Source organism: Eleutherodactylus coqui, chromosome 6 (genome assembly GCF_035609145.1).
Source record: "Eleutherodactylus coqui strain aEleCoq1 chromosome 6, aEleCoq1.hap1, whole genome shotgun sequence".
Classification (NCBI taxonomy): Eukaryota; Metazoa; Chordata; class Amphibia; order Anura; family Eleutherodactylidae; genus Eleutherodactylus; species Eleutherodactylus coqui.
Genome location: NC_089842.1, coordinates 235,552,685 through 235,579,554, shown reverse-complemented (window position 1 = coordinate 235,579,554; position 26,870 = coordinate 235,552,685). Strand labels below are relative to the sequence as shown.

The following is a 26,870-nucleotide window of genomic DNA, read 5'->3' as shown; positions in this document are numbered from 1 at the left end:
CATAACTCCGCCCATGGCACATCATAGTCCCACCCCTGGCAACATCATAGCCCCACCCCTTGGCGAAATCATTGCGGGTCCTAACACACTGAGAATACAACTAAGCTGTTATTATGTCAGACAGAACTCAGCGCTCCTGACAGGAGACACCGATCTACCACCACCACAGAGATCTGGCGGGATGAAGGACCAGTGGTGACATCACTGCTGTAGGAGGAGCCATTCTGGAGTTTGATAGTACTATACTGGATAAGCTGACAGAAAGTACCAGGACCTGTGAAGATGTCACTATCATGTGATCAGCTGTGTGGGTGGAGTCCGGGATCACATGACCAGTGGCTCATGTGTGCAGTCAGTATAAATGTAGTAGAGCTGTGAGTGGCTATTTGTCTAATGTGCTGTGCGTGTAATGTGTATAGTCTGTCTGTCTGTCTGTCTGCATGCATGCATGCATGCATGCATGCATGCATGCATGGATGGATGGATGGATGTCATGTCATGTACCAAAGCTGTTTGTGACACGTATGTCAAGTAGCAGAGCTGAGTTTGTACTGTGTCTGTGACGCGCATGTCTTGTACTGGAGCTGAGTTTGTAACATGCGCATATACTGTGGCATCGCTGTGTCTGGCATGCGCATATAATGTACTAGAGCTCTGTTTGTACTCTGCACATGTCATGCTTGTCAGGCACATTTTATGTACCAAAGCTGTGTCAGTGACAGGCATGTCATGTAGCTGTGCTGAGTTTGTAACATGCGCATGTACTGTGGCACAGCTGTATCTGTCATGCACATATAATGTAGCAGAGCTGTGTTTGTGCCATGCGCATGTCATGTCTGTCAGGCGTATTTCATGTAGCTTAGCTGTGTCTGTCATGTAGCGCATGTCATGTACCGAAGCTGTGACACACATGTCATGTATCAAAGCTGTGTCTGTCAGGCACATGTCATGTGCCAAAACTGTGACGTGCATGTCATGTAGCAGAGCTGTTCCTGTGCTGCACATGCCATGTAGCAGAGCCGTGTCTGTCAGAAACATGTCATGTAGCACAGCTGTGACTGTCGGGCGCATGACATGTGCCAAAACTGTGACGCGCATGTCATGTAGCAGAGCTGTGACTGTCGGGCGCATGTCATGTACCAAAGCTGTCTGTGTCGCACATGCCAAGTAGCAGAGCTGTGTCTGTCAGGCGCATGGCATGTACCACAGCTGTGTGTGTGACTTGCATGTAGCAAAGCTGTGTGGAGCATTGCATCAACAGAAACACTGGTATTATAATTTCCTAATAACTACTAGTAGAGATAAGCGAGCACACTCGTTCGAGCATTAGGGTACTCGAGATGCTGGTTACTCGAGACGAGCACCATGCGCTGTTCGAGTCAATTCCATTTCCTTCCCCGCATGTTTAGCGCCATTTTCTGCCCAATAGACATGCAGGGAAGGCATTACAACTTCCTCCTGTGATGTGCCAGCCCTATCCCACCCCCCTGCAGTGAGTGGCTGGCGAGATCAAGTGACCGCCGAGTACTTAAAGCGGTCCCACCCGTGGCTCGCCTCAGACACACACTGGGAGAGCATAGGGAAAGTGCTACTGCTGCTATAGGCAGAGTGTTAGAGTAGGTTCCTGTCTACAAGAACCCCAACGGTCCTTCTTAGGACCACATCTGACCGTGTGCATTACTGTTGTGGCTGGCTGGGAGCAGTTTTGCCCCCCAATTTTTTTTTTTCATCTCGGCCTGTGCAGGCTATTACAGCTATAGCGTTCTCAGTCTGCAGTGTATTATACAGAGTATAGGGACAGTGCTGGTGAGAGAGGGACAGTGGTAGTCTAGAATCCTGTCTACGAGAACCCCAACCGTCCTTCTTAGGGCTACCTCTGACCGTGTGCATTTTACTGCGTGGCTGCTGGGAGTTGTAGTGCTTCACTATTACCCAGCTAGGCCTGTTTGCAGCCTTGCGTATAATTTTTTTCTGCCTGCAGTTTGCGTTACATTACCACTGTCAGCCTCCAACTGTACGCCAATAATTCCATAATTATTCACACCGCTCTGTGTCTGCCGTCAACTTCGGGCACAGCATACAGCCACAGCCACTGATAGAGGGGAAGTCATATACATGCTATATAGCCTGTGTTCTTTTCCCAAAAAATTAAAATAAAAGCTCCTTCGTTGGGCTACCTCTGACCGTCTGAAATTTACTGGGTGTCTGGTGGGCGTTGTACTGCATCACTATTGCATGGGTAGGCCTGTTTGCTGCCTTCCGTATTCTTTGTTTCTGCCTGGAGTTAGCATTACAATACCGCTGTCAGCCTCCAACTGTACGCCAATAATTCCATAATTATTTACACCGCTCTGTGCCTGCTCTATTTGTAATCCACCATGCTGAGGGGTAGGGGTAGGGCTAGAGGACGTGGACGCGGGGGGTCCAAGTGAGGGTGTGGGCACAGGCCGAGTTCCTGGTCCAGGTGAATCACAGCCGGCTGCTGCGGGATTAGGAGAGAGGCAAGTTTCTAGGGTCCCCAGCTTCATATCACAAGTTATGGGTCCAAGTGGTAGACCTTTATTAGAAACAGAGCAGTGTGAGCAAGTCCTGTCGTGGATGGCAGAAAATGCATCCAACAATCTATCGACCACCCAGTCTTCTACGCCATCAACTGCTGCAACTCTAAATCCTCTCGCTGCTGCTCCTCCTTCCTCCCAGCCTCCTCACTCCATGAAAATGACACATTCTGATGAGCAGACAGACTCCCAGGAACTGTTCTCGGGCCCCTGCCCTAATTGGGGAAAAATGGTTCCTCTCTCACCTGAGGAGTTTGTCGTGACCGATGCCCAACCTTTGGAAAGTTCTCGGGGTCCGGGTGATGAGGCTGGGGACTTCCGGCAACTGTCTCAAGAGCTTTCAGTTGGTGAGGAGGACGTTGATGATGAGACACAGTTATCTATCAGTGAGGTAGTAGTAAGGGCAGTAAGTCCGAGGGAGGAGCACACAGAGGATTCAGAGGAAGAGCCGCTGGACGATGAGGTGACTGACCCCATCTGGTTGCTAAGCCAACAGAGGACCGGTCTTCAGAGGGGGAGGCAAGTGCAGCAGCAGGACAGGTTGGAAGAGGCAGTGGGGTGGCCAGGGGTAGAGGCAGGGCCAGAGCGAAGAATCCCCCAACTGTTTCCTAAAGCACCCCCTCGTGCCAAGCCACTGTGCAGAGGCTTAGGTGTTCAAAGGTGTGGATGTTTTTCAGTGAGAGTGCAGACGACCGACGAACAGTGGCGTGCAACCTGTGTCGCGCCAAGATCAGCTGGGGAGCCACCACTACCAGCCTCACCACCACCAGCATGCGCAGGCATATGATGGCCAAGCACCGTACAAGGTGGGGTGAAGGCCGTTCACCGCCCCTGGGTTGCACCACTGCCTCTCCCCCTGTGCCCCAACCTACCACTCAGATCCAACCCCCCTCTCAGGACACAGGCACGAGTGCCTCCCGGCCTGCACCCACAGCCTCACCTCCGCTGTCCTTGACCCCATCCAGCAATGTCTCTCAGCGCAGCGTCCAGCTGTCGCTAGCGCAACTGCAAATACGCCGCCACGCGCCCGCACGCTCAAGCCTTAAACGTGCATATTGCCAAATTGATCAGCCTGGAGATGCTGCCATACAGGCTTGTGGAAACAGAGGCTTTCAAAAACATGATGGCGGCGGCGGTCCCACGCTACTCGGTCCCCAGTCGCCACTATTTTTCCCTGGTGTGCCGTCCCAGCCCTACACCAGCACGTCTCCCGCAACATCAATCTTGCCCTCACCAGCGCGGTTACTGGAAAGGTCCACTTAACCATGGACACGTGGACAAGTACTGGCGGGCAGGGCCACTATATCTCCCTGACGGCACACTGGGTGAATTTGGTAGAGGCTGGGACCGAGTCAGAGCCTGGGACTGCACACGTCCTACCCACACCCAGAATAGCGGGTCCTTCCTCGGTTCTGCTATCTACGGCAGTCTATGCCACCTCCTCTAACCCTTCCCCCTCCTCCTACGCAATCTCTACCTCTCAATTAAGAAATGTGAGCAGCACGTCGCCAGCAGTCGGTGTGACGCATCGCGGCAGCACAGCGGCGGGCAAGCGGCAGTATGCCGTGCTGAAACTAATCAGCCTAGGTGAGAAGAGGCACACGGCCCCCGAACTGTTGCAGGGTCTGACAAAGCAGACCGACCTCTTGCTTTCACCGCTGAGCCTCCAACCGAGCATGGTCATGTATGACAACGGCCGTAACCTGGTGGCGGCGCTGCAGCTCGGCAGCCTCACACACGTACCATGCCTGGCCCACGTCTTCAATCTGGTGGTTCAATGGTTTCTGAAAAACTACCCGCACTTGTCTCACCTGCTCGGCAAGGTGCGCCGTGTCTGCGCACATTTCTGCAAGTCCACCACGGACGCTGCCACCCTGAGGACCCTGCAACATTGGTTTAATCTGCCAGAGCACCGACTGCTGTGCGACGTGCCCACACGGTGGAATTCTACGCTGCACATGTTGGCCAGGCTCTATGAGCAGCGTAGAGCAATAGTGGAATACCAACTCCAACATGGGCGGCGTAGTGGGAGTCAGCCTCTCCAATTCTTTACCGAGGAGTGGGCATGGATGGCAGATATCTGCCTGGTCGTCGGAAACTTTGAGGAGTCTACAAGATGGTGAGCGGCGACGCTGCAATCATTAGCGTAACCATCCCACTGCTATGCCTGCTGAGGAGTTCGCTGCAAGGTATAAAGGCCGACGCTTTATGGTTTGAACAGGAAACGGGGAATGCCCGTATGTTGCTTGATAGCCAGACCACCCTTGTGTCTATATCTCAGCGCGTTTTGGAGGAGGGGGAGGGGAAGAAGCAGGAGGAGGAGGAGGGGGAAAAGACAGCTGGGCACACTGTGGAGGGTTCCCATGCTGCTTGCCTCTCATCTGCTCAGCGTGTATGGCCTGTGGAGGAGGAGGATCCTGAAAGTCATCTTTGTAGTGAGGACAGCCATGTCTTGTGTACTGGCACCCTGGCACACATGGCTGACTTCATGTCAGGCTGCCTTTCTCGTGACCCTCGCGTTAGACGCATTCTGGCCAACACGGATTACTGGGTGTACACCCTTCTCGACCCACGGTACAAGGAGAAACTTTCCACTCTCATTCCCGAAGAAGAAAGGGGTACGAGAGTGATGCAATACCACAGGGCCCTGGTGGACAAAGTGATGCTAAACTTCCCATCTGACAGCGCTAGCGGCAGAAGGCGCAGTTCCGAGGGCCAAGTAGTTGCGAAGCACGGAGATCAGGCAGCATGTTCAGCGCAGGCAGGGGAACACTCTCCAAGGGCTTTGCCAGCTTTATGGCTCCCCAGCAAGACTGCGTCACCACTCCCTAGTCAAGGCTGAGTCGGAGGGAGCACTGTAAAAAGATGGTGAGGGAGTATGTAGCCGATTGTACCACCATCCTCCGTGATGCCTCTGCTCCATACAACTATTGGGTGTCAAAGCTGGACACGTTGCACGAACGTGCGCTGTACGCCCTGGAGGTGCTGGCTTGCCATGTCGCTAGCGTCTTCTCAGAGAGGGTGTTTAGTGCAGCTGGGGGAATCATCACGAACAAGCGTACCCGCCCGTCAACTGCCAGTGCCGACATGCTTACACTCATAAAGATGAACAAAGCCTGGATTTCCCCAGACTTCTCTTCTCCTCTGGCAGAGAGCAGCGGAACCTAAAGATTCTTTTTGCTGCAACCGCAAATAAAAGCACTCTTCTCTATCACCGGAAAAATGGGGCATTTAGCTTTGTCAATCTGTCTCTGACATTAGTCCTCCTCTTGCTACTCCTCCTCCAGAAACAACATGTCATCGTGCTGAACGGCCAATTTTTCTGCGGCCCAAAAGGCTCATCTACATCTACTAATGTTTTTACAATTTTTCAAAGTTTCAAAAGTATTGATACTTCAACATGAACCGATTTTTTTCAGCAGGACTGCCTACAGGCTCTATTACAAATAAAGCAACAGTGAGCTGTATCTTTCAAAAAATATTTATGGGTTTCACCTGCCCTCTCGGTTGATACATTTTTCAGAGGTACACTTGTACTCTTGGACCACTTATTTTTGGGGCCCACGCCTACACTCTTATCCAACTAATTTTTCCGGCCTTCGCCTACGCTTATGGTAAACCAATGTTTCAGAGGTTGGCCTATACTATTACTACAGAAATTTTACTGGGGTCTGCCTGCCTATACTTCTGCTACAGGAAAGTTACAGGAGTCTCCCTATACTGCTGCCACTTAAATGTTACAGGGTCTGCCAATACTGCTGTCACTTAAATGTTTCAGAGGTCTGCCAATACTGCTGCCACTTAAATGTTTCAGGGGTCTGCCTATACTACTGCCACGTAAATGTTACAGGGGTCTGCCTTTACTGCTGCCACAAGGATGTTAGTAGGGTCTGCCTATACTGCTGCCACTTAAATGTTACAGGGGTCTGCCTATACTTCTGTTACAGAAATGTTACTGGGATCTGTCTATACTGTTACTACAGAAATGTTACAGGGGTCTGTGTATACTTCTGCTACAAAAATGTTACAGGGGTCTGCCTATAGTGCTTCCACGTAAATGTTACAGGGGTCTGCCTATACTGCTGCCACAAGGATGTTATTGGGGTCTGCCTATACTGCTGCTATATAAATGTTACAGGGGTCTGCCTATACTGCAGCTACAAGAATGTTACTGGGGTCTGCCTATACTGCTGCCACTTAAATGTTACAGGGGGCTGCCTATACTTCTGCTACAAGAATGTTACAGGGGTCTACCTATACTGCTGCCACTTAAATGTTACAGGGGTCTGCCTATACTTCTGCCACAAGGATGTTACAGGGGTCTGCCTATACTGCTGCCACAATGATGTTACTAGGGTCTGCCTATACTGCTGCCGCGTAAATGTTACAGGAGTCTGCCTATACTGCTGCTACAGAAACGGTAATGGGGTCTGCCTATACTTCTACAGAAATGGTAATGGGGTCTGCATATACTGCACCTACAAAAATGGTACTGGGGTCGGTCTATACCTCTGCTACGTAAATGTTACAGGGGTCTGCCTATACTGCTGCTACAGAAATGTTAGGGGGATCAGCGTAAAAGCAATAAAAACATTGAACAGTATTTGAAAACACTAACGAAAAAATATAGAAACAATCTTTAAAAATGTACACATGTTAATTTTAAATGGGTGCCTTCCGTAAAAACAACTGTTAGAATCAAGAACTTTGGATTATTATTACTTTTTTAGCACTGTAGATATGAATGCCCTTCACTAAGAACATAACGGTACAATTATTTGGGTTTTAAAACGTGTAAGGGTTAAAAGCAGATGGATTATAAATGGTCGATGGATCAAACATGGCAGCTGGGTTATTGTCATAAGAGGCAGGAGCCTGAAAACTAGGTTGCAAAGGATATGATGGCCAAACAGGGGCTGTTCCTTGTATGGGGTTTGGCTGGTTAGCTGGGGGCACACTATGAAAATTATTGTTGTTCTGGATTGCAATCTCCTGCAGGTTATTTGACAGTAAACACAGAAGGTTTATCAGCTCTGGCTTACCCACTTCTGCCACCCCAGTGCTCTGCTGCCCTACAGCTGGAAGCCCTTGTTCTGCCATCAGGTTCTCCTCTCTTTGGATATCTTCTAATATAGATAAGAATATGTCATCGGGAACATCCAGCTCCTTCTGTCTTTGTATCTTGCGGACTTTTCTGGGACAAGAAGACCAACATGGATGGTTTGGAGGAAGTAGGACCAATAAAATATTAGGATGATCATCATTAAGTCCTGCCCCCCTAAGGGTTGAAGTTTGGAAGGTAATGGTTGGCATGCTGCCAGTGGAATAATGAAGGCTTCCATCTTGTTGGTACTGATAATTACATATTTTAGTTTACAGCTGAGGTAGGAATAGAGCCGACTATAGAACACAGCATCCCTGGAGGTCTGGGGACAGAGTTACAGCAGGCACATATCCTTGGTAGAAGCATGCCAGATGAGATCCACATACCACGTTTGCAGCTCCTGACGGAGGTTGGCACTTTATTGGAATGAAGATCAAAGGTTAATTTCTCATTGCTTCTGTACAGCATTGTGGGCTATCGCCCCCACCCCCCCCTTTTAAAGAAGGTCGCTACCTGGTCCTGCCAACCCTCTGCATTGTGTGCCTCCGATTCCTCCTCATGGCAGACGCACTTATAAATAGACATGAGGGTGGTGAGGCTATGAAGCGAGCGTGTGGCATGAGGGCAGCTGAAGGCTGCGCAGGGACAATTTTGTGTGCGCTGTGGACGCTGGGTCGTGCGCGGGGGTGGGGGGGGGGGTTGGGCAGCATGTAACCCAGGAGAAGAGGCAGCGGTGTGACCCGCAGGTAGTGATTGTGCTTGGTTGGAGGTAGTGTGGTGCTTAGCTAAGGTAGCTGAGGGTTTGTCCGAAGTAAAAATTGTTTGAGGGGGGGGGGGCCACTCTTGCAGCTATTGTGGCTTAATAGTGAGACCTGGGAGCCGAAGATGCAGCCCTGCATGCTGTCCCTGCCCTGCCCTATCCGTTTCTGTGGCATTTCCGTCACTTTCGTAGATCTTCCAGATTTTCACAAGTGAAAACCTAAGCGGGGCATCGGTCATATACAAAAATGCTCGAGTCGCCCATTGACTTCAATGGGGTTCGTTACTCGAAACGAACTCTCGAGCATCGCGGAAAGTTCGACTCAAGCAACAAGCACCCGAACATTTTGGTGCTCGCTCATCTCTAATTACTAGTCAAACTACTAACAACCACTTGTCTGTATGTATGTGTGTGAGTGCTTCTCATACTCCGCCCCTGCTGATGTCATTGCTCCGCCCCCTGCTGACGCCATTGAAGGTCCTATAACATATACAAAACAGACTCTGACCGACAGAAGAACAACACAGTTAGGGCTCTTGGAAGGGGAGGAGAAAAATAACACACTGAGAATACAACTAAGCCATTATTATCTCAGAAGACACAACTCAGCAGTCCTAATAGAAGCCAACAACCTACCACCACCACAGAGATCCCATGGGCTAAAGGACCTGTGATGATGTCACTGCTGTGGGAGGAGCCAAGCTGTGTGTGGGGTGTAGTAGAGCTGTGTGTGTGCATGTACCATGTAGCAGAGCTGTGTGGCACATTGTGTCACCAGAAACACTGGTACTGTAATTTCTTACACAACTTAGCAGTGCTGACAGAACACATTGACCTACCACAGAGATCCAGCGGGCTGAAGGACCTGTGGTGACATCACTCCTGTGGGAGGAGCCAAGCTGTGGTTGTCTTTTGTGGTAATCAAGCTGCTGGGAGTGTGATGTCACCAGAAACCCTGCTATTATAATGTCCTAATAATTACTAGTAATATAATGTACGAGCCGTGCAAGAAAACCCCAAAACACATATATTTTATATCTGGTTACAAGTCAATTCTGATTTGTTCTACAAACTGACTAAGAGGCGCCACCATAAAAAAAATAGATTGCAGATGGCGCTATCAGGACTGAATTATAATCTGATATATAGAAAGGAATAATAAAAAAAAAAGGTCCATGAAAGTGACCCTCCTGTTTTGGCACAAATTCTGTCACAGGACTGAAAGGAGACGGGATATATATTACCTGCAGTCGTTCTTCTCTGCTGCTACTCAGATCTGCCATTTCTGGGCCCCATTTTTGGCCATCCAAGATGGCAGTAGAAATTTTTAATCTACCTAATACACTCTGTGCACTGCTTCCTCATTGGTCAGTGCTAATCATGTGAGCAGGCCTGGCCAGTCAGAGAGCAGGTAATGATGTATTGGTAGTCTAACACCACCAATGCATTTTGGGGACTAAGTAGTCTGAAGATTGCGTCGGCCATCTTGGATGACTGAAAATAGGGCCTGGAAGTTCAGGTAAGATACACCCTCTCCCCTCCTGTCCTGAGACAAAATTTTGTACTGAAACTAGAGGGTTGCATGGAGGGAACTGAGGTGGATCTACGGGATAATGTAACCCTAACATAAATGCACGTTAGGTTTCTTCTTTTTGGAGGAGAGCTATCTCTCTAGTGTCCCCTACTGGAGATTGACATACAGGCTACCTACCTCCAATACAATCATGTTTCTTCTGGACAGATAAGCCATGATGTCACCGTGTACTTCCAAAGTTGGTCCTGTGAGGTTGTCTGTATTTTAGGTGCGGTCATCCTGCAGGCTCCTCTCTATGTATATGACAGATATAAGATGTATCTGAGATGTCGCAGCCGTTCTGAGTATTCTGTAGAATGGACAAAATTCTATAAAGATGGCGAGTTTCTACAGGATTCAGAAGATGGACGATTAATGATCAGACAACCGGATGCGGCCGCGAGATACAGATGTGAGAAAGGACTATATGGGAATTATGTACCTCACACCGAGTCCGTGTCTGTTCCCATCAGAGGTAAATCTTCTTATTCACAAGCAACGCAAAAATACAGTGAATACACTCTGTGTCAAAAAAAAATCCAACCCCTAGAAGAAGTTTTTGCTTTGCTGCAAAACTCGTCATGATTAGATAAAAAGTCTTTCAGAGACTCCTTGTGTGTAGGGGATGTTTTTTTTCCTCTAGTGTAGTGCTTATTGACTACTAGACGCCTCTACGACGCAGAGAAGAGATTTCACCCCGTTACCAGAGTCTGAGAGGGGCGCATTATTGGGGTGTGAGAACCTGGAGGGTCGTATCAATGAATTGGGCCGTTCTCACCAGACTGTTGGGAGGTGTTGGTACAGCATCCAAGGAGCAGGCCCACAGCCTAAGAGACAGCGGAGTAGAGTTTTGGGCCTTGTCACTGGGCTCTACCATCTCCCATTTTGTTTTACAGCATTAATCTACATTTTTTCTGCGAGTCGGTTCGATTACCACAAAACCAAAATTATTAGAATTCTTTAAGGTTTTTCCACTTTTGCACAATGAAAACCCTTATTTTAAAAGAAAAACATTTACATTGTTGCATTCAAAGTCCTATAAGTTTTTTTTATTTTTAATTGACGGAGCTCTGTGACAGCTTGATTTTTGCGTGATGAGCTGTAGTTTTTGTTTTTGAGGGGGGGGGGGGGGGGTGTTTGTTACAGTTTTTTACTTTGCAGGATTAAAAATGTGAGTTCAGTTTTATTGTACAGGTCATTATTGATACGATGATACCAAATATATGTTTTTTTATACAAGTGGAAATTGCACAAAAAAGGGTGTTTTTGTTATGTTTATGTTTTTTAACATTTTCTTCACTTTTTATTTACATTTTTATGTCCCTGTGTCTGTACTGCAAGGCCTTATTGCTTACAAAAGCACTCATACGCAATTGAAAGCTTTCTGTTACTATGTCAACCCATCGTCCCTCTGCGAATGCACAGTGGAGGGTCGATAACATCATAAAGAGAGCACGCTCCCTCTGTGAACCCTTTACATGTCATGATTTACATAGATTGCGGCATACAGGGGGTTAATGGCAAGGATCGCTGTTCTTATGTGTCCTCACTGTTGCAGCAGGAGGCCGGCTATTAGTAACAGCTGTTTCCCACTGCAAAAATGGTGATCCAGCGCTATCCACAGGATGTAAGTATACGTCCTGTTGCACTAAGTATCCTGCAGCCAGGACGTAAACTTGCAGTCTGTGGCGTTTAGGTGTTAAAGGGGTTGTGCTGAGTTATAAAGTTATCCCCTGGTCCGACTGCTGGGTATCTCATCAATCTTGAGAATGTGGGTCCCAAAAGTCCCTACATAAATCAACTGGCGGTTTCATAGAATCATAGAATGGTAAAGTTGGAAGGGACCTCCAGGGTCTTTGGGTTCAACCCCCTGCTCAGTGCAGGATCACTAAATCATCCCAGACAGATGTCTGTCCTTCCTTTGTTTGAACACTTCCATTGAAAGAGAACTCCCCACCTTCTGTGGCAACCTGTTCCACTCATTGATCCCCCTCCCTGTCTAATATCTAATTTGTGTCTCCACCCTTTCAGTCTCATCCCATTGCTTCTAGCCTTTCCTTGTACAGATGAGAATAGGGCTGATCCCTCTGCACTGTGACAGCCCTTCAGATATTTGTAGACCGCTATTAGGTCTCCTCTCAGCCTTCTCTTCTACAAGCTAAACATTCCCAGATCCTTTAACCATTTTTCATAGGACATGATTTGCAGACCGCTCACCATCTTGGTAACTCTTCTCTGAACTTGCTTCTGTTTGTCAATGTCTTTTTTAACCCCTTAGTGACCAAGCCTGTTTGCGCCTTAATGACCAAGCCAAATTTTGGAAATCTGACATGTCACTTCAACATGGAATAACACCGTAAAAGTTTTGCAAATGCAAGTGATTCTGACATGTTTTTTCGCCACATGTTGTACTTCAATTAGGCAGAAAAAATAGACCGATAGAATTTGTGTTTATTTATTAAAAGTGCCAAAATTGGGAACATTTTTAAAAAATCGTCATTTTTTCACATTTCCAACTGCAATATCTCAAATATGTGCAAACATAATAAAGAAATTTTTGATAAGATATGTATTTCCATCTGTTTACTTTATTTTGAGTGCACATTGGAAAAACGTTTTTGTTTTTTTTTAACCATTTAGGAGACATACAAATTTAACATTAATTATTAACATTTTGAGGAGCACTTTATTTTCCTGCACCAAGCCAAGACTGCAAAGGCTCGTAGGTGTCAGAATGTTAGATACTTCCACAAATGACCCCATTTTAAAAACTATATTCACTGAGGGGTGTCATGAGTATTTTGACCCCACAGCTTCTTTTTAGGAATTAATGCAATTTAGACAAGAAAAAATACAATTTCATATCTTTGCAAATCTGTAATTTTAAAAATAGTTTTTTTTTCCCATAGTGCACATGAAAATGAGGATTTGCACCCTGAAATGGATACCCCCGTTTGTCCTGTGTTCAGAAATATACCCATTGTGGCCCTAATCTTCTGTCCATATGCACAACGGGGCCCAAACCAAAAGGAGCAGCGGGTTGTTTTCAGATCAGACATTTTGCTTAAAGGCGTTTTAGGCCCCATTGCTCACTTGTAGAGCCCTTGAGCGGCCGAAATGATTGAGAACCCCGATAATTCACCTCATTTTAGAATCTAGACCCCTTAACAAATTCATCTAGGGGTGTACTGTGTATTTTAGCCCTAAAAGCAAAAGGAAAAAAATTACGATTTTTGCTATTTTGGCAATTGTGTCGTTTTAAAAATAGCTTTTTTCGTACAGCATACATAGGAAATAAGACTTTCACCCCAAAATGGATACCCCCGTTTGTCCCGTGTTCAGAAGCATACCCATTGTGGCCCTAGTATTCTGTTTGGATGCACTACGGAGCATCAAACTTTAGCTGTTCTTTAACTTTTACGTGATCGCCATTATCAATTGGATAATGGTGATCACGTGACCGAGCAACACTCACCGCGGCCCCCTGTGACATTTTCAAGCTCTCGGCTACCTTTAGTAGCCAGGAGCAAATAGATTTTAAATTTCCTCTTGCCCTCTTCAGCTTCTGCTCTTGCGTCCGCTATTTTGGCGATGGGCGCATGCACCAAAGCTGGGGAAAGGTCCACAGATAATGATCCTGTCGGGGGACATCGTCGGTGGCCTTGGTTAAGTAATTTCACCTCCCCTCACGGATCAAATACGTGACGGGAGGGAAAATTGGAACTTTTTTTAACTTTTCCGTAACAGATCACGTGACTGGGAATCGCGTTCTGTTGCGCCCCCCCCCCCCCCCCCATGAAATCTCCAGGCTTTTGGCTACATTTAGTAGCCAGGTGTGGGGAGATTTTAAATTACCCTGGCAATCTGTGGCTTTTGCGCCTGCGTCCACCCTTTTGGCGACCGGTGCGTGCACAAAAGCTGGAATAAAGTCTGAGGATAAATCCAGGGGCCTTAGGTACCTAATTTTATCTCCCCTCACGGATATGATCCATGAGGGGAGATAAACCAAATTTTTTTCTTACATGTTTTTAAAACTTTTACATGATCGCTGTCATCCATTGGATAGCAGCGATCATGTGACCGGGAACCGCATACAGCAGCTCCTGGTGAAAGCTCCCTGCTCTTGGCTACTCATACTAGTCAGAAGCAGGGAGTTTTTAAATTTCCCGGGCCTCCTGGTCCTCTGCACACGCGTGTGACATAATGCTTCTGGCGCGCATGCGCAGATGCTAGCGGCAGGTCTGGGGAGGACGATGAAGATGCAGGACATTGTGGAGGATGGGGGGGGTGTGAGTTTCCTCATCTTCCCTTATGGATCGGATCCATAAGGGGAGCTGAAACTTTTACTTACTGTATATGACTTTAACGTGATCGCCTGACATGGAGTGGGGTCCGGCGGCCCGGGATGACAGCTCCATGCTGTCAGATACCTCTGGTAACCAGCAGCATGAAGCTGTCACGTCCAGAGCCTGCAGGGCTTTCATTCCCAGAGAAGCATGTTTTTACATCCTCTGAGAATTAAGCCCAGCAGGCCAGGACGTAAAAAGGCAATTGGCTGGTCACTAAGGGATTAAAGTGGAATGCCCAGAACTGGACAAAGTTTTCTAGATGAGGTCTAACTAAGAAAGAGTAGAGGGGGATAATTACCTTACATGATCTTGACGTGGATTTATTTTGGGGTCCACGGCGTAATCAATAGGAATGTTTGCACCCTTCCAGATTTATGTTCAGAGATTGTGTGCACAATGGAAGAGATCACACGGAGACAAGACTGTCAGTGTAGAAAGTCTTCCTGACTTTGTTTATTAGTAGGCGTAAAAGCATCTTTTATAGCATTATGGGTTAATTGCCCTTTATGGGCAGCAGGAAGCAATACGTGGTTGGAAATCAAAGCATGGAATTGGGTGGTACAAATATGGTATTTTCTATATCCGGTCCTGTGTGAGTTGCTGTCGTCATGGACGTCCGACATCACGTGATTTCAGATGAGAAACCAGCGCCATCTTTTGGTGTTCAATGGAGGGGGTAGGGGCGGGAATGAGCAATGTGTCGTCAAATGATGCCTGAGGGTTATGTGCACGTGTTTCTATCAAGCTGTATATTCTGATAACGGTTAGCAGTACAGGATATTCCGACACATTACGTTCTGTTGGCTCAGATAGTGAAATAGACATTTTCCCTTGCATAGATATATATATCCTCCACAATCTAGACTCCATGCTTTTCTTAATACATCCTAGAATTGTGTTTGCCTTTTGGGCTGCTGCATCACATTGTTGACTCATGTTCAGTTTATGATCTATTAGTATACCCAAGTCTTTCTCACATGTGCTGCTGCTTAGCCCAATTCCTCCCATTCTGTATGTGCTTTATTCATTTTTCTTGCCCAGATGTAGGACTTTGCATTTCTTCTAGTTAAATACCATTCTGTTAGTCGCCACCCACTGTTCAAGCTTTTCTAGATCTTTTTGAATACTCTCTCTCTCTCTTTCCTAGTGTTAGCTATCTTTCCTAGCTTTGTGTCGTCAGCACATTTGATCAGCTTCCCATCAATTCCCTCCTCCAGATCATTTATAATAATGTTGAACAACACTGGTACATTCTTCCACTTGGATGTGCAGCCATTTATTAGCACTCTTTGAGTATAATCACTCAGCCAGTTGTGAATCCACCTAACAGTTTATTTGTCAATCCCATATTTGGTCATTTTTTTCAATAAGTATGGTATGAGATACTTTGTCAAATGCTTTACTAAAGTCAAGATCTACTATATCTACCACATTTCCCTCATCAACGCAGTCAGTGATTCTGTCATAGAAGGAAATTAGATTTGTCTGGCATGACTTGTTTGTTCAAATCCATGCTGGTTCTGGTTGATTACTGCATTTTTATCCAAGTACTTGCATACATGCTGTTTAATAAATTGTTCAAAGATCTTTCCTGGTATAGAAGTCAGGCTCATAGTTTCCTGGTTCCACTTTCTTCCCTTTTTTGAAGATAGGGACAACATTTGTCCTTCTCCAATCTTCTGGGACTTCACGTGTTCTTCAGGAATTTTCAAAAATTATGCTTCCTTTAGTATCCTAGGATGTAATTTATCTGGACCTTGAGACTTTAATTAATTTAAGTTAGCTAAGTGTTCGCTCCCCATCTCTCTGCTTACAGATGGCCTGCATTCTTTTATTCCCCAATAGCACAGGGAAGATCAGTTGATGTTCCATCTACTTTCTGAGAGAAAACAGATACAAAATAGTTCGGCCTTCTCAACATCGTACTTAAAGGGGTTGTCTCGCGGCAGCAAGTGGGGTTATACACTTCTGTATGGCCATATTAATGCACTTTGTAATGTACATTGTGCATTAAATATGAGCCATACAGAAGTTATTCACTTACCTGCTCCGTTGCTGGCGTCCCCGTTGCCATGGTGCCGTCTAACTTCGGTGTCTTCTTGCTTTTTTAGACGCGCTTGCGCAGATGCATCTTCTCCCTTCGGCTGGTCTTGGAAGCATCGGCGTTTTGGCTCCGCCCCCTTGTACGCATCATCGCGTAGCTCCGCCCCATGACGTGTGCCGGTTCCAGCCTCCTGATTGGCTGGAATCGGCACATGACGGGGGCGGAGCTACGCGATGACGCAAAAAGGGGGCGGAGCCAAAACGCCGATGCTTCCAAGACCAGCCGAAGGGAGAAGATGCATCTGCGCAAGTGCGTCTAAAAAAGCAAGAAGACACCGAAGTTAGACGGAACCATGGCAACGGGGACGCTAGCAACGGAGCAGGTAAGTGAATAACTTCTGTATGGCTCATATTTAATGCACGATGTATATTACAAAGTGCATTAATATGGCCATACAGAAGTGTATAGACCCACTTGCTTTCGCGAGACAACCCCTTTAACAAATTCACCATTTTCATCCTGTAAGCATCCAATAGCATCTTTGAGGGATTGTTAACGATTGCGCTCTGAGAATCTAATTTCTGTCCTTAAGAACATCCAGACATTGGATTCCTCCTACCCTCTGTCTGAGTCCATTAAAATCTGCCTTTCTGAAATCCAACCTTGGGGTCTGAGTTTTCTCAGGTCTTCCTCCTCTTTTTATCCAAAATTCAAGGATAGCATGATCACTCGTTTCAAAGTATTTTATTGAGATTTTGTAATAAAACATAAAAATTGCCTTAGTGAGTTCCCCACGCAGGGGGCATCTTAAGATCACTGACATTACAGAAAAAGAAATACCAGAGAAAAGTAAATAAAGAGAAAGAAAAATAAATAACTAAGATTCCACACAGATTGTTGAGCCCTATGATGTTAGCCATCAAACTCCTAGTCTTCCCCTTCTCCTCCTCTCTCCCCTCTTTTTCCTAACATGAAATGTGTGTTGTGTGGGTTCCTTGTTGTCCCTCTCCTCTCTCGCCTCTATGTTCCCAGACAGTCCCCCCTCCAATGCTGTTGCTTCATCGTATAACTAGATCTGCCTCCCTCCCTCCACCTCCAGGACACCAGGGGGAGTTGGCCATCAGTCCCATTCCAATGTCTTATGAGCTAAGAGTCCTGGAAATGCCCGGTATGTCTAGATAGTCTGCCCAAGGTTTCCAAGTCTTGAGGAACAGTTCCATACTGTCTCCCCTCAAGGCCGATAGTTTTTCATATAGCATCATTCTCGATACTCTTGCTATGATAGGGTCCAGAGAGAGAGTGGGTGACAACCACTGGGAGGCAATATAAATTTTAGTCACCATGCAAATATGCTGTGAAAGCTTATGTTGCTGGTTGTTGAAACTCAACGGTGTTACGTGTGCTGCTGGGATCTTGGATCTGTAGTTCTAGCGGTATAGCCATCACCCGTGAAGTGGCCCGCTAGCTTTCGTTTTTTGTACAAAATGTCAACTGATACCTGGTATTTATATTCAGCTTCCTATCTGTTACTAGTGGTTGCATTGTGGCTGCTGTAGTCTGTGTATTCTGGCTCGGTGTGTCCTGTTGTTCAGTCCCTGTCATGTGGCATGTGAATGCATCCTGTTCTGGTGCGTGGCTCCTAGGATTAGCTAGGGCCCAGAACCGAAGACCGCTGGGCTGCCCTTATTGGGGCAATGTCCCCGCTTAGGTAGGGCCAGGTCAACCTCCCAGTAGCACAGGGTCAGTTGCCTGAAACCCATGTGAATACCGTGTGCAACCCGTGTGCGTACCCTGTCCTCTTTGATCACGATCGTGTGGGCCCCGTGCTTAGTTTGCCCACACTATCGTAAAATAATGCTCGCCACTTACAAAAGGGGGCCACTTCACGGCTCCTGGCTATACCGCTAGTCCCTACACTAACCAGGAGTCCAGCAGGACCAGACACAGTTCACACAGCAAGCTGCAGTAGGACAGGACACAGATCACAGGTCACACAGCAAGCGGACAAAAAACTGACAGAATATAAATGAATAAACGGACATGAACCACAAGGCACAGATCACACAGCAAGCTGCAACAGCACACAGATAGCAGGTCACACAGCAAGCTAACACAAAACTGACAGAATATAAACGAACAAACGGACATGAACCAGCAAGACACAGATCACACAGCAAGCTTCAACAGACAAGCTTCAACCGATGACTGCTCACCCTGAACACCAGATAGAGACTGACCAGGAGCTGGGTTTATATGTGAGCACAAACTCAGGAGATCAGCTAGCAGGAAGTACCACACCCAGCCAACTCAATCAATTAACCCTGTGAGGTCTGTGCTGCTAGGAAGCTTAGAACTACAGATCCCAGCAGCACACATAACAAAGGGCTTGCCGGACAGGAAGCAGGCAGATGGGGACAGGGGGAATGTTCTGCCCAGAACTCCAGAAATAAGTCTGGTCACCGGTCTCCAAAGCTTCCCAACCAACGGGCAAGTCCACCATGTGTGAGCCATCAAGCCCAGGCTATCACAGCCCTTGAAACAGTTCGGGGATGTGGATAAGACCTATGTAGGATCTTCAGTGAGGATTCAATAAGAGCTACTTGATGGCTACCCTTTGAAATGAAAGTACAGCAGTGCTGCCATCGAGTTAAAGAAAGGGAAATGCCAAGGTCTGATTCCCAGCGAGACATAAAAGGGAGTTTGGTTTCTGATAGGGGTTTATTCATGATGGCATATAGTGTAGATATCATGCCTGATTGAAGTAGGGATCAAATGCAGGACCTTTCAAAGGCTGTGGGGGTGACGGAGGGGCTGGTATCGCCTAGCAGCGAGTGGAGGAAACTATAGATTTGCCTCATTTCGAACTATAAGTGGTCCGAGATTGAATATTTATCGATCAGCTGTTGTGAAGTAAGGAGTTTGCCATTTGGTATAAAGTGATAAAGAAGCATAATGTGCCTATTTCACCACCACAGGAAGCTTTCATCCTGTAAACTCAGGGGGAATGACTGGTTGGGGATAACAGGAAGCAGCGGGGAGATAGGCGACATCAAAGCATATTTAAATCTGTTTTTCCTCCAGGTCAAGAACTGGTGGTAGATTAGTGGGGATAAATGGTGGGTATTTGTAAATTTCCAGTTTTATCCCAGAAAACTAATCCAAGGTCCATAAGGGCTAAAAAAAATGCCTCTAGATCAACCCATAAAGGTCTCCCCGAACCTGCGAATATAAGTGGCATTTGCGATAATTGGGCTGCTAAATAATATTTTTTCAGATCAGGAACGGACAGGCCCCCGATTTATGATAATGCATCACTTTTTTTTAAATTCGGGGTCTTTTATTTCCCCATATATAGATTGGAAAGTAGATTTCTGCATTTCTTGCATGTTTTGTAGAAACTTCTATAGGGAGACATCTGAATAGATATAGGAGACGGGGCAGAATTGTCATCTTAACCCAGTTGATACGACCTATCCATGAAAGGGAGGGCTGGCTCCATTTTTTCATTTCTGCTTTTAGAGAAGCGAATAAGGGGGTAGTTCAATTTATATAGTAAATCTATATTGGGAGTGAGTTTGATACCCAGGTAAGTAATATAATGTGGGCAGGCCTTAAAACGAAAGTTTAATTCTATAAGTTTCTGAGTGTGTGAAGGGATGTTGTGGAATAGGGTCTCCGTTTTGTCCATGTTTACTACCAAACCTGAGACTTCTGCAAATGCATCTAGTGTTATTAGATTTAGTAAAGAGGTAAGGGGTCTAGATAGGGTGAGGAGAATATCATCTGCAAAGAGACTAGTTTTATATTCTTTGTCCCCTTCTACAACTCCTGAGATGTTCGGGTTTTTTCTTATGGCCTGGGCAAGAGGTTCCATCGCCAGTGCGAAAAGGTCCGGGGACAGAGGGCAACCTTGTCTTGTTCCTCTTTGAACAGATATTATTGGCTATGGAGGAGGGGAGTTTTAGTTCAACTGAGGGAGTTGAGTAAAGGAAACGCAGCACTGTGACGAAACTCCCGTGGATGCCGACCTCCTCTAGAACTGCGAAAAGATAGTCCCACGAGAGGCTGTCAAAGGCCTTTTCAATACCCAGGGCCACAGTTATTAGCTGGGTTTTGTAAATTTTTGAGACATGGATAAGGTTGAGGACTTTTCTAATGTTGTCTGATGCCTGTCGAGAGGTGATAAAGCCAACCTGATCTTTGTGGATCAGTGAGGGAAAGAAGGTGTTTAAACGGTGGGCTAGAATACTGGTCAGGATCTTGTAATCTGGGTTTAGGAATGAAATTGGTCTGTAGTTTTTGGGTGAGGTGTGGTCGTTATTTGGCTTGGGAATAACTGTTATATGGGCCTTCAAAAACTCTTTGGGAACTGTCCTTCCTGATAGGATATCGTTATAGAAATGTGCTAAAGGGAGAGAGAGGGAAGCAACAAATATTTTATAATACAGGGACGTCATACCATCAGGACCCGGAGCTTTACCTGGTTTTAGGAGCTTAATGGTCTCCTCTACCACTTCCACTGTAATATGTTGGCCGAGACGCTCGCTCTGGGGGGCCGTGAGTTGTGGGAGAGTAATGTTCTTTAGAAAATCCTGGGGGGCAAAGGGGAATTTTTGAGGTTTATACTTATATAAATTGTTATAGAAGTCATAAAAGGTATGGGCTATTTTGTCTGGATTCGAGGTGCATGACCCATTTTCTGCTCTGATAGAGTGGACAGAATTAATCCTTTCCTTTGTTCTGAGTCATGCTGCCAGTAATTTATCCGGTTTGTTTGCTAGTTTGAAGTAAACAGACTGCATCCACTGAAGGGCCCTCTCTGCCTGAGATGTATACAAAAGGTTGATCTGAAGTTTTGTGTCCCTTATATTTTTAATCAGAGCTATACTAGGATGTTGCTGATTGGCCACTTTCAACAAAGCGAGGTGCCTCTCCCGGGCTACTAAGGCCTGTGTTTTTTCCCTCTTTTTAATGGAAGCTATCCTGGAAATTTGGCCTCTCATAAAGGCTTTGTGTGCCAGCCAGATCCACACGGGCTGTGTGTCTTCGTTGTTTTTAGTTGACATGAATACCGCTAGTTGTTCCGAGATCTGAGCGGAAGTTATGGGGTCCTTCAATAAAGACTCATTAAGTCTTCATCTCCTGGAGGTAGGCTGGGAAAAGTGGTCAATAAAGTGTTTTAGGACGATATCATGGTCAGACCAAGCACACGGAATATGTCTCATCTGTGCGAGGGAGGGGAGCAGATGGGTTGAGACCAGCGCCCAGACGATACGTGAGTAGGATTTATGCAGGGCCGAGAGAAAGGTGTATCCCCTCCTTGAACCATGGACCTCTCTCCAACTATCTGCTAGTGCCGAATCTTTCAGCATAGCGGTTATCGAAGCTCTTTGGTTTGGGCTAATTCTATGATGAGCGATCCAGGGAAGGAGAGAGGACCATGTTGAAATCTCCCATCCAGTAGATCTATGCCCTAGGTAGTGTTTTAAGTTTCTTAGAGATCTGGGAGAACAGTTTGAAGGGGTTGTTAACTGGGGCGTATGAGTTCCCCAGAACCAGCCTTTGGTCTCGTAGCGTGCCTTGTAAAATTATAAATCTACCCAGGGGGTCTATTTCAACATTGTTGATCGATCGTGAGGGGGATTGAATTATGTAAAAGGATAGAGACTCCTTGCTGTTTTTTGGCTGCTACAAATGAGTATGTCCGTGAATATTGGGGGTGCAGGTATCTGGGGGCAGAGGTGGAGGGAAGTGGGTCTCCTGAAGGCATATAATATCAGGCTTAGTTTTGAGGTACTGAATAAATGCCTTCTTGCTTTTAAGTGGGGAGTTAAATCCTTTAATGTTGTGTGAAATTATGGAGACCATTGTGAAGAGGAGAGGATCGGCCGAGATACACTAAAAATCTCTTGTGGAGTCTGAGAGCTTACGGAGTACTGAGCTTTAGGCAAACAACGTGTGGGGGCAACTTTCAACATATTGTTTAAAAACATGGAAAATAATAAAAAAAACTATCAAAGTATCGAGTAATATTGGGTTCCAAAACCCAAAAAATCCCAGGCTGAGTATTCCCCTAAACATATGAAGGGGGTTTACCCAGAGTCTGGAAGGGAGTGGGCATCAAATTTCTCCGCCCCGTCCCAGTGCGTAAATGTAACATGTTGATAACAGAAACGACCAATCATAACGATTTGAGTAATGTAACTGATTGTAGTCAAAGAGACCAGAGGTCACCGGTGTTATGCGAATCTGCACTTATCCTAATGGGATCTGTATGGTGCCTGAAATGGTATTGTGCACACCCACATACTCCAAATATAACGGAGGCTATCAGAACGCACAACACGTGCTCCAGGGCCTCACTTGAACACATAACAGTAAATGTGGACTTAATGTAGCTACCCACGTGGGCCAGGGTGCAGTCCGCCACTTGGAGCTTTGTATAATGTCAGTGAGCCGGTTTTAATGGGGTTGCTCACCCTGTACTCAATGGCCTCTCCTTCTGGTATTTAAAGTCCAATGTGACCCAAGGACCAGGATAAAGGAAAACGAAGTGTCCCAGGCCATCCAGTGAGTGACCCACAGAACCTCAACCCTTCAATAGAAACAATAAAGAAAAAGTCAGAAAACACATAGCTGTCTCAGTTGGTCGGGTCCTGGCAATCTGCTGTTGCTGCTACTCTGCGTCGAGGGTTTCCTACCATTGTCCAGGAGTGAGCCGGTCTTTGCTGTCTGGGGGACCTGCCATTCTCAGCTTCAAAGGGAATTCGTTCTTCCTCCAGCATGCGTTTTCCTTCTTGCAGTGATCTGTCGGAGAATGATCTTTGATTAATGCGGACCAGTAAAGCGAATGCGAAATTCCATCGGTATCTGATGTTTGCCTGTTGTAATGCCAGGGTGATGGGTCTCAAGGCTCGCTGCTTAGCTAGGGTGGATGTTGCAATATTGGCAAATAATTGGACAGAGGGGGGCACACCTGGCAATGTATCCAGGTTACGGGCAGCCAGCAAAAGTTGATCTCGCATTTCGGAGTAGTGAACTTTTTATCAAGATCCTCACACTTCAACTCAAGGGCTTCTACCATTTCTGCCTAGTCATCCCATCTAGCTCGTTCATGGTCTAGTGCATCAATAATGTCATAGGTCTTATGTTCAAGGTCATTGGTGTGTTGACCTAAGTCGTTGATCTATTTGGAAATGTCCTGCACCGCAGTTTGAAGCTCATCTAGGAACAATTTCTTGATGTGAGTAAGCAGCTTAGATTCCGATGCTGAGAGGTCATTATTTTGGAGCATTATAGATAGGTCGGTGGTCTGGCCAGTGAGGAAAGGTTCCCCTGAGTCAGAGTTATGAGATGGCTGCTCCATTTGAGAAAGTGGGGTGAATTGATTGCTCGAGAAAAGTTCTGGCAAGGTACCCTGGGTGCCCGGAGGTTGTGCTTTGTTCTGCTGCTGATTCTCCTGGACATATTAGGTATTCAGATTATTGTATTCTTCAAGCTCAGTGATAAGTAGCATTTCTGTTCTGATGACTGGGACGGGGTCAGAGCACAGCTCATGGACAGATCATGATCATTCCAATAACTGTGTATGAACTACTCCCTAGGTGAGGGGCAAGGCAGTCAGCAATAGGTGTACAGATTTAGCGTCGCTAGAGATCTTTAGAGCATACCGCGTTTAAGAACCGAAAGCCGGAATTTGTAGCGAATGAGATCTTGTACAGGATCTTATCTGGTTATCAAGTTATAAGATAGCTCAAATATATATGGAGTTGATCTCTTGTTCGTATTAACCAGAAATGTATAGATCTTCTATATGCGTACAAGTCAAGGTTGACCCTTCTCTTCCTCTTGTCGGCCCCAAATCTTTGGTGAACTATTTCCCAGCCAAGGAGGGTCTGGTAAGATTAGGAGGGCTACCCTGGGTTCCCGTGGCTCTGCAGAGTTTTGATCTGACCTTCCTGCTCGGAAGAGATGAATTTTGAATGCAGTGCCAATGTTTGCCATTAGATGTCAGCGGTGCTCTCGGGTAGATGTCATTGGGGATGCAGTTCTATATTTCACCACTAGATGGCTGCAGCCCGACTACTTAGCAGGTAAGCTTTTCCCTTTCTCTGCCCTCTCGTTTTGTTTCTGTAGTAGGCTTGGGGAGGAGGATATGGAGGGGCTGTCCATCTTATTTTCTCAGGCACAGTGACAGGTCCCTGCCCCCGAACCCACCACTTTGTCGCGCTGTCCCCTGCTGCTGTGTTGGAGTCCACCGTTGGTCAGGGGGGGTCCTCCTCCGGGCTGCTCAGCCAGGCACCAGATGCTCAGGCCACGGTGTTGGCCTGCACAGGGTTGCAGGTCTCCTCTGGTCTCTTGAGAAGGGCTGCCTTTATTCCTGCCTTACCCTCTGACAGTGATCTGTGGTCTCTGGAGGGGCCGACGGGCCGGTCCACGGCCTATAACAAGTGCCGCAGATCCAGGTCCTCTACTCCGCTCCCTGTTCTGCAGTCTCTGGAAGCAGGGTCGGCGGCTCGCTCTCTCCTCCCGTTGTCTCATCTCCTGCTGGCTGCCTCTGTACCTCCCCTTCCTCGTGTCCGGCGGTGTCTTCTCTGCGGCATGGGTGTCCTCTGGTCTCCTCTGCGGCTTCCACACCCGATTGTCTCCGCACTTCCTTCCTTCTGGCCGGTGGCGTCCGTCATTCCAGCCTGCGGCTTCACCTGCTCAAGTAGGCCTCTCCTAGTGCCGGCACCGAGCGTCCCATGCCGCGACTCAAAATGCTCCGCCCGGCCTGGGGGAGCTTGTCTCCTGCCCTCCTGATCTCTCCTGGCGGCTCTGCCTGCAGGAAGGAGCACGAAAAGGTGTCCCTGTAATGGAACTCTCCTGGCTGCAACTCGATCACTAACTCCTAAGGTCCCAGCCACCCTTACTTCCTAAACCATTCCCTCTCTGTTGGTAAGAATTAGGTCCAAGATAGCAGATCCCCTTATTTTCTCTTCTACCTTTGAAAGATATAGCTGTCAGCAAGAGCGGATAAGAATTTGCAGGATCCATTACTTTTACCTGAGAGAGATTCCCAACAAATGTCTGGATGGGTAAAATCTCCCATGATCACTATATATAACGGTATCTTCAGCAGCATCCAGGGTTGTTGAAAAATTTGCAGTAACTTCTTAGAGATTTAAAACTTCACCTTTAATCCATTTCGCATATGCGAAATGGATTAAAGGTGAAGTTTTAAATCTCTAAGAAGTTACTGCAAATTTTTCAACAACCCTGGATGCTGCTGAAGATACCGTTATATATCTTGATTGACTTTGGATGGGAGGTCTGCATCCATTTTCAGCTTGGCACCTAGTGAGCCCATTCAGCTCTACTGAGTATTTCTCTCCTATATATCTGTTGTGCTGCAATTATTATAACATATTGGGACTTATCCCATGATCACCATGTCATGCTTTTTTTAGACCTTGGCCATCTGATGTAGAAAGAGTTCATCAACATCTTCTGCTTGTCCAGGTGGCCTATAGTAAATGCCTACAATGGTGTCCTTTCTGTTGTTCTCTCCTTGTTTTCTTACCCAAACAGTTTCTACAGAACTCCCAGCTCTGAAGCTTGAATCTCTGTGGAGATGAATGTTTTCCTAACATACAACACAACACCTCCTCGTCTTTTTTTTGGTCGGTTTCTTATAAATAAGTTGTATCCTTCAAGCCTTGTGTTCCAATCATGTGTATCATTCCACCAAGTTTCTGTGATGCCTGTGACATCATATTTCTCTTCCTGTATTAGGAGCTCCAATTTTTCTAGTTTGTTTCCCAGCTCTGTGCATTTGTATAAAAACATTTTAGTTTGTGATCGGTGTCTCTTGTTCCTCTGCTTGCCTTCTGAATTTTTTGTCTTTGTTCTTTCTTTCCACTTCTAATAATATGGTTCTCAAATGTATTAATTAGCTGTATATTTTTACCTGGCTTTTCACTTCCCTTACCATGATGTTATAGTTTAAAGCTCTCCTAATGAGTGAAGCAAGGCACTCACCAAATATATGCTTACCTGTTTTTTTCACATGTGCGACATCCATTTCCATGACAGCACCAGAGATTTTAAAGTGCTTGTACTGAAGAATTTCCAGCACAGTCATTAAAATGAATGGAGTGGTGGTGTGTATGTGTGACCATTGCCTCACCAATGTGCGTACTGTTGAGACCGCCATTCTCAGGATTGCTGTGGGTTTCAGAAGTTGCATCTCCATCGATCCTGGCGTTATCTCTGAATAGGGGATACCTTTATGCTTTGGTGCCTCTGGTCCTGGGACAAGATTCTGCCCGGCACGCTTCCTATTAAGCCCTGATGAACTATCGTCATTTTTTCAGCCACATGAAACTTCAAAAATCAGATAAAGTCTTCTGGTATGACAAAGACTATCAGGAGCAGAGAAAGATGGCAATGGAGGCCGGATTGGAGGTCTGTCTCTTAAGTGAGGAGTCCCGCTTTTATGTT

At 46.4% G+C, this 26,870-nt stretch overlaps 2 protein-coding genes across 2 annotated transcripts in view; one reads left to right on the top strand and one right to left on the bottom strand.

The window, feature by feature from the left end:
• LOC136633421 (death-associated protein kinase 2-like) overlaps window positions 1–26,870 on the bottom strand; it is a 704,757-nt gene that overhangs the window by 328,793 nt on the left and 349,094 nt on the right. The window lies entirely within an intron of this gene.
• LOC136571902 (Fc receptor-like protein 5) overlaps window positions 1–26,870 on the top strand; it is a 51,780-nt gene that overhangs the window by 21,338 nt on the left and 3,572 nt on the right. The window contains exon 6 of the mRNA XM_066572518.1: window positions 10,225–10,470. Coding sequence (XP_066428615.1) covers window positions 10,225–10,470 — 246 coding nt within the window. The remainder of the gene's footprint in view (window positions 1–10,224; window positions 10,471–26,870) is intronic.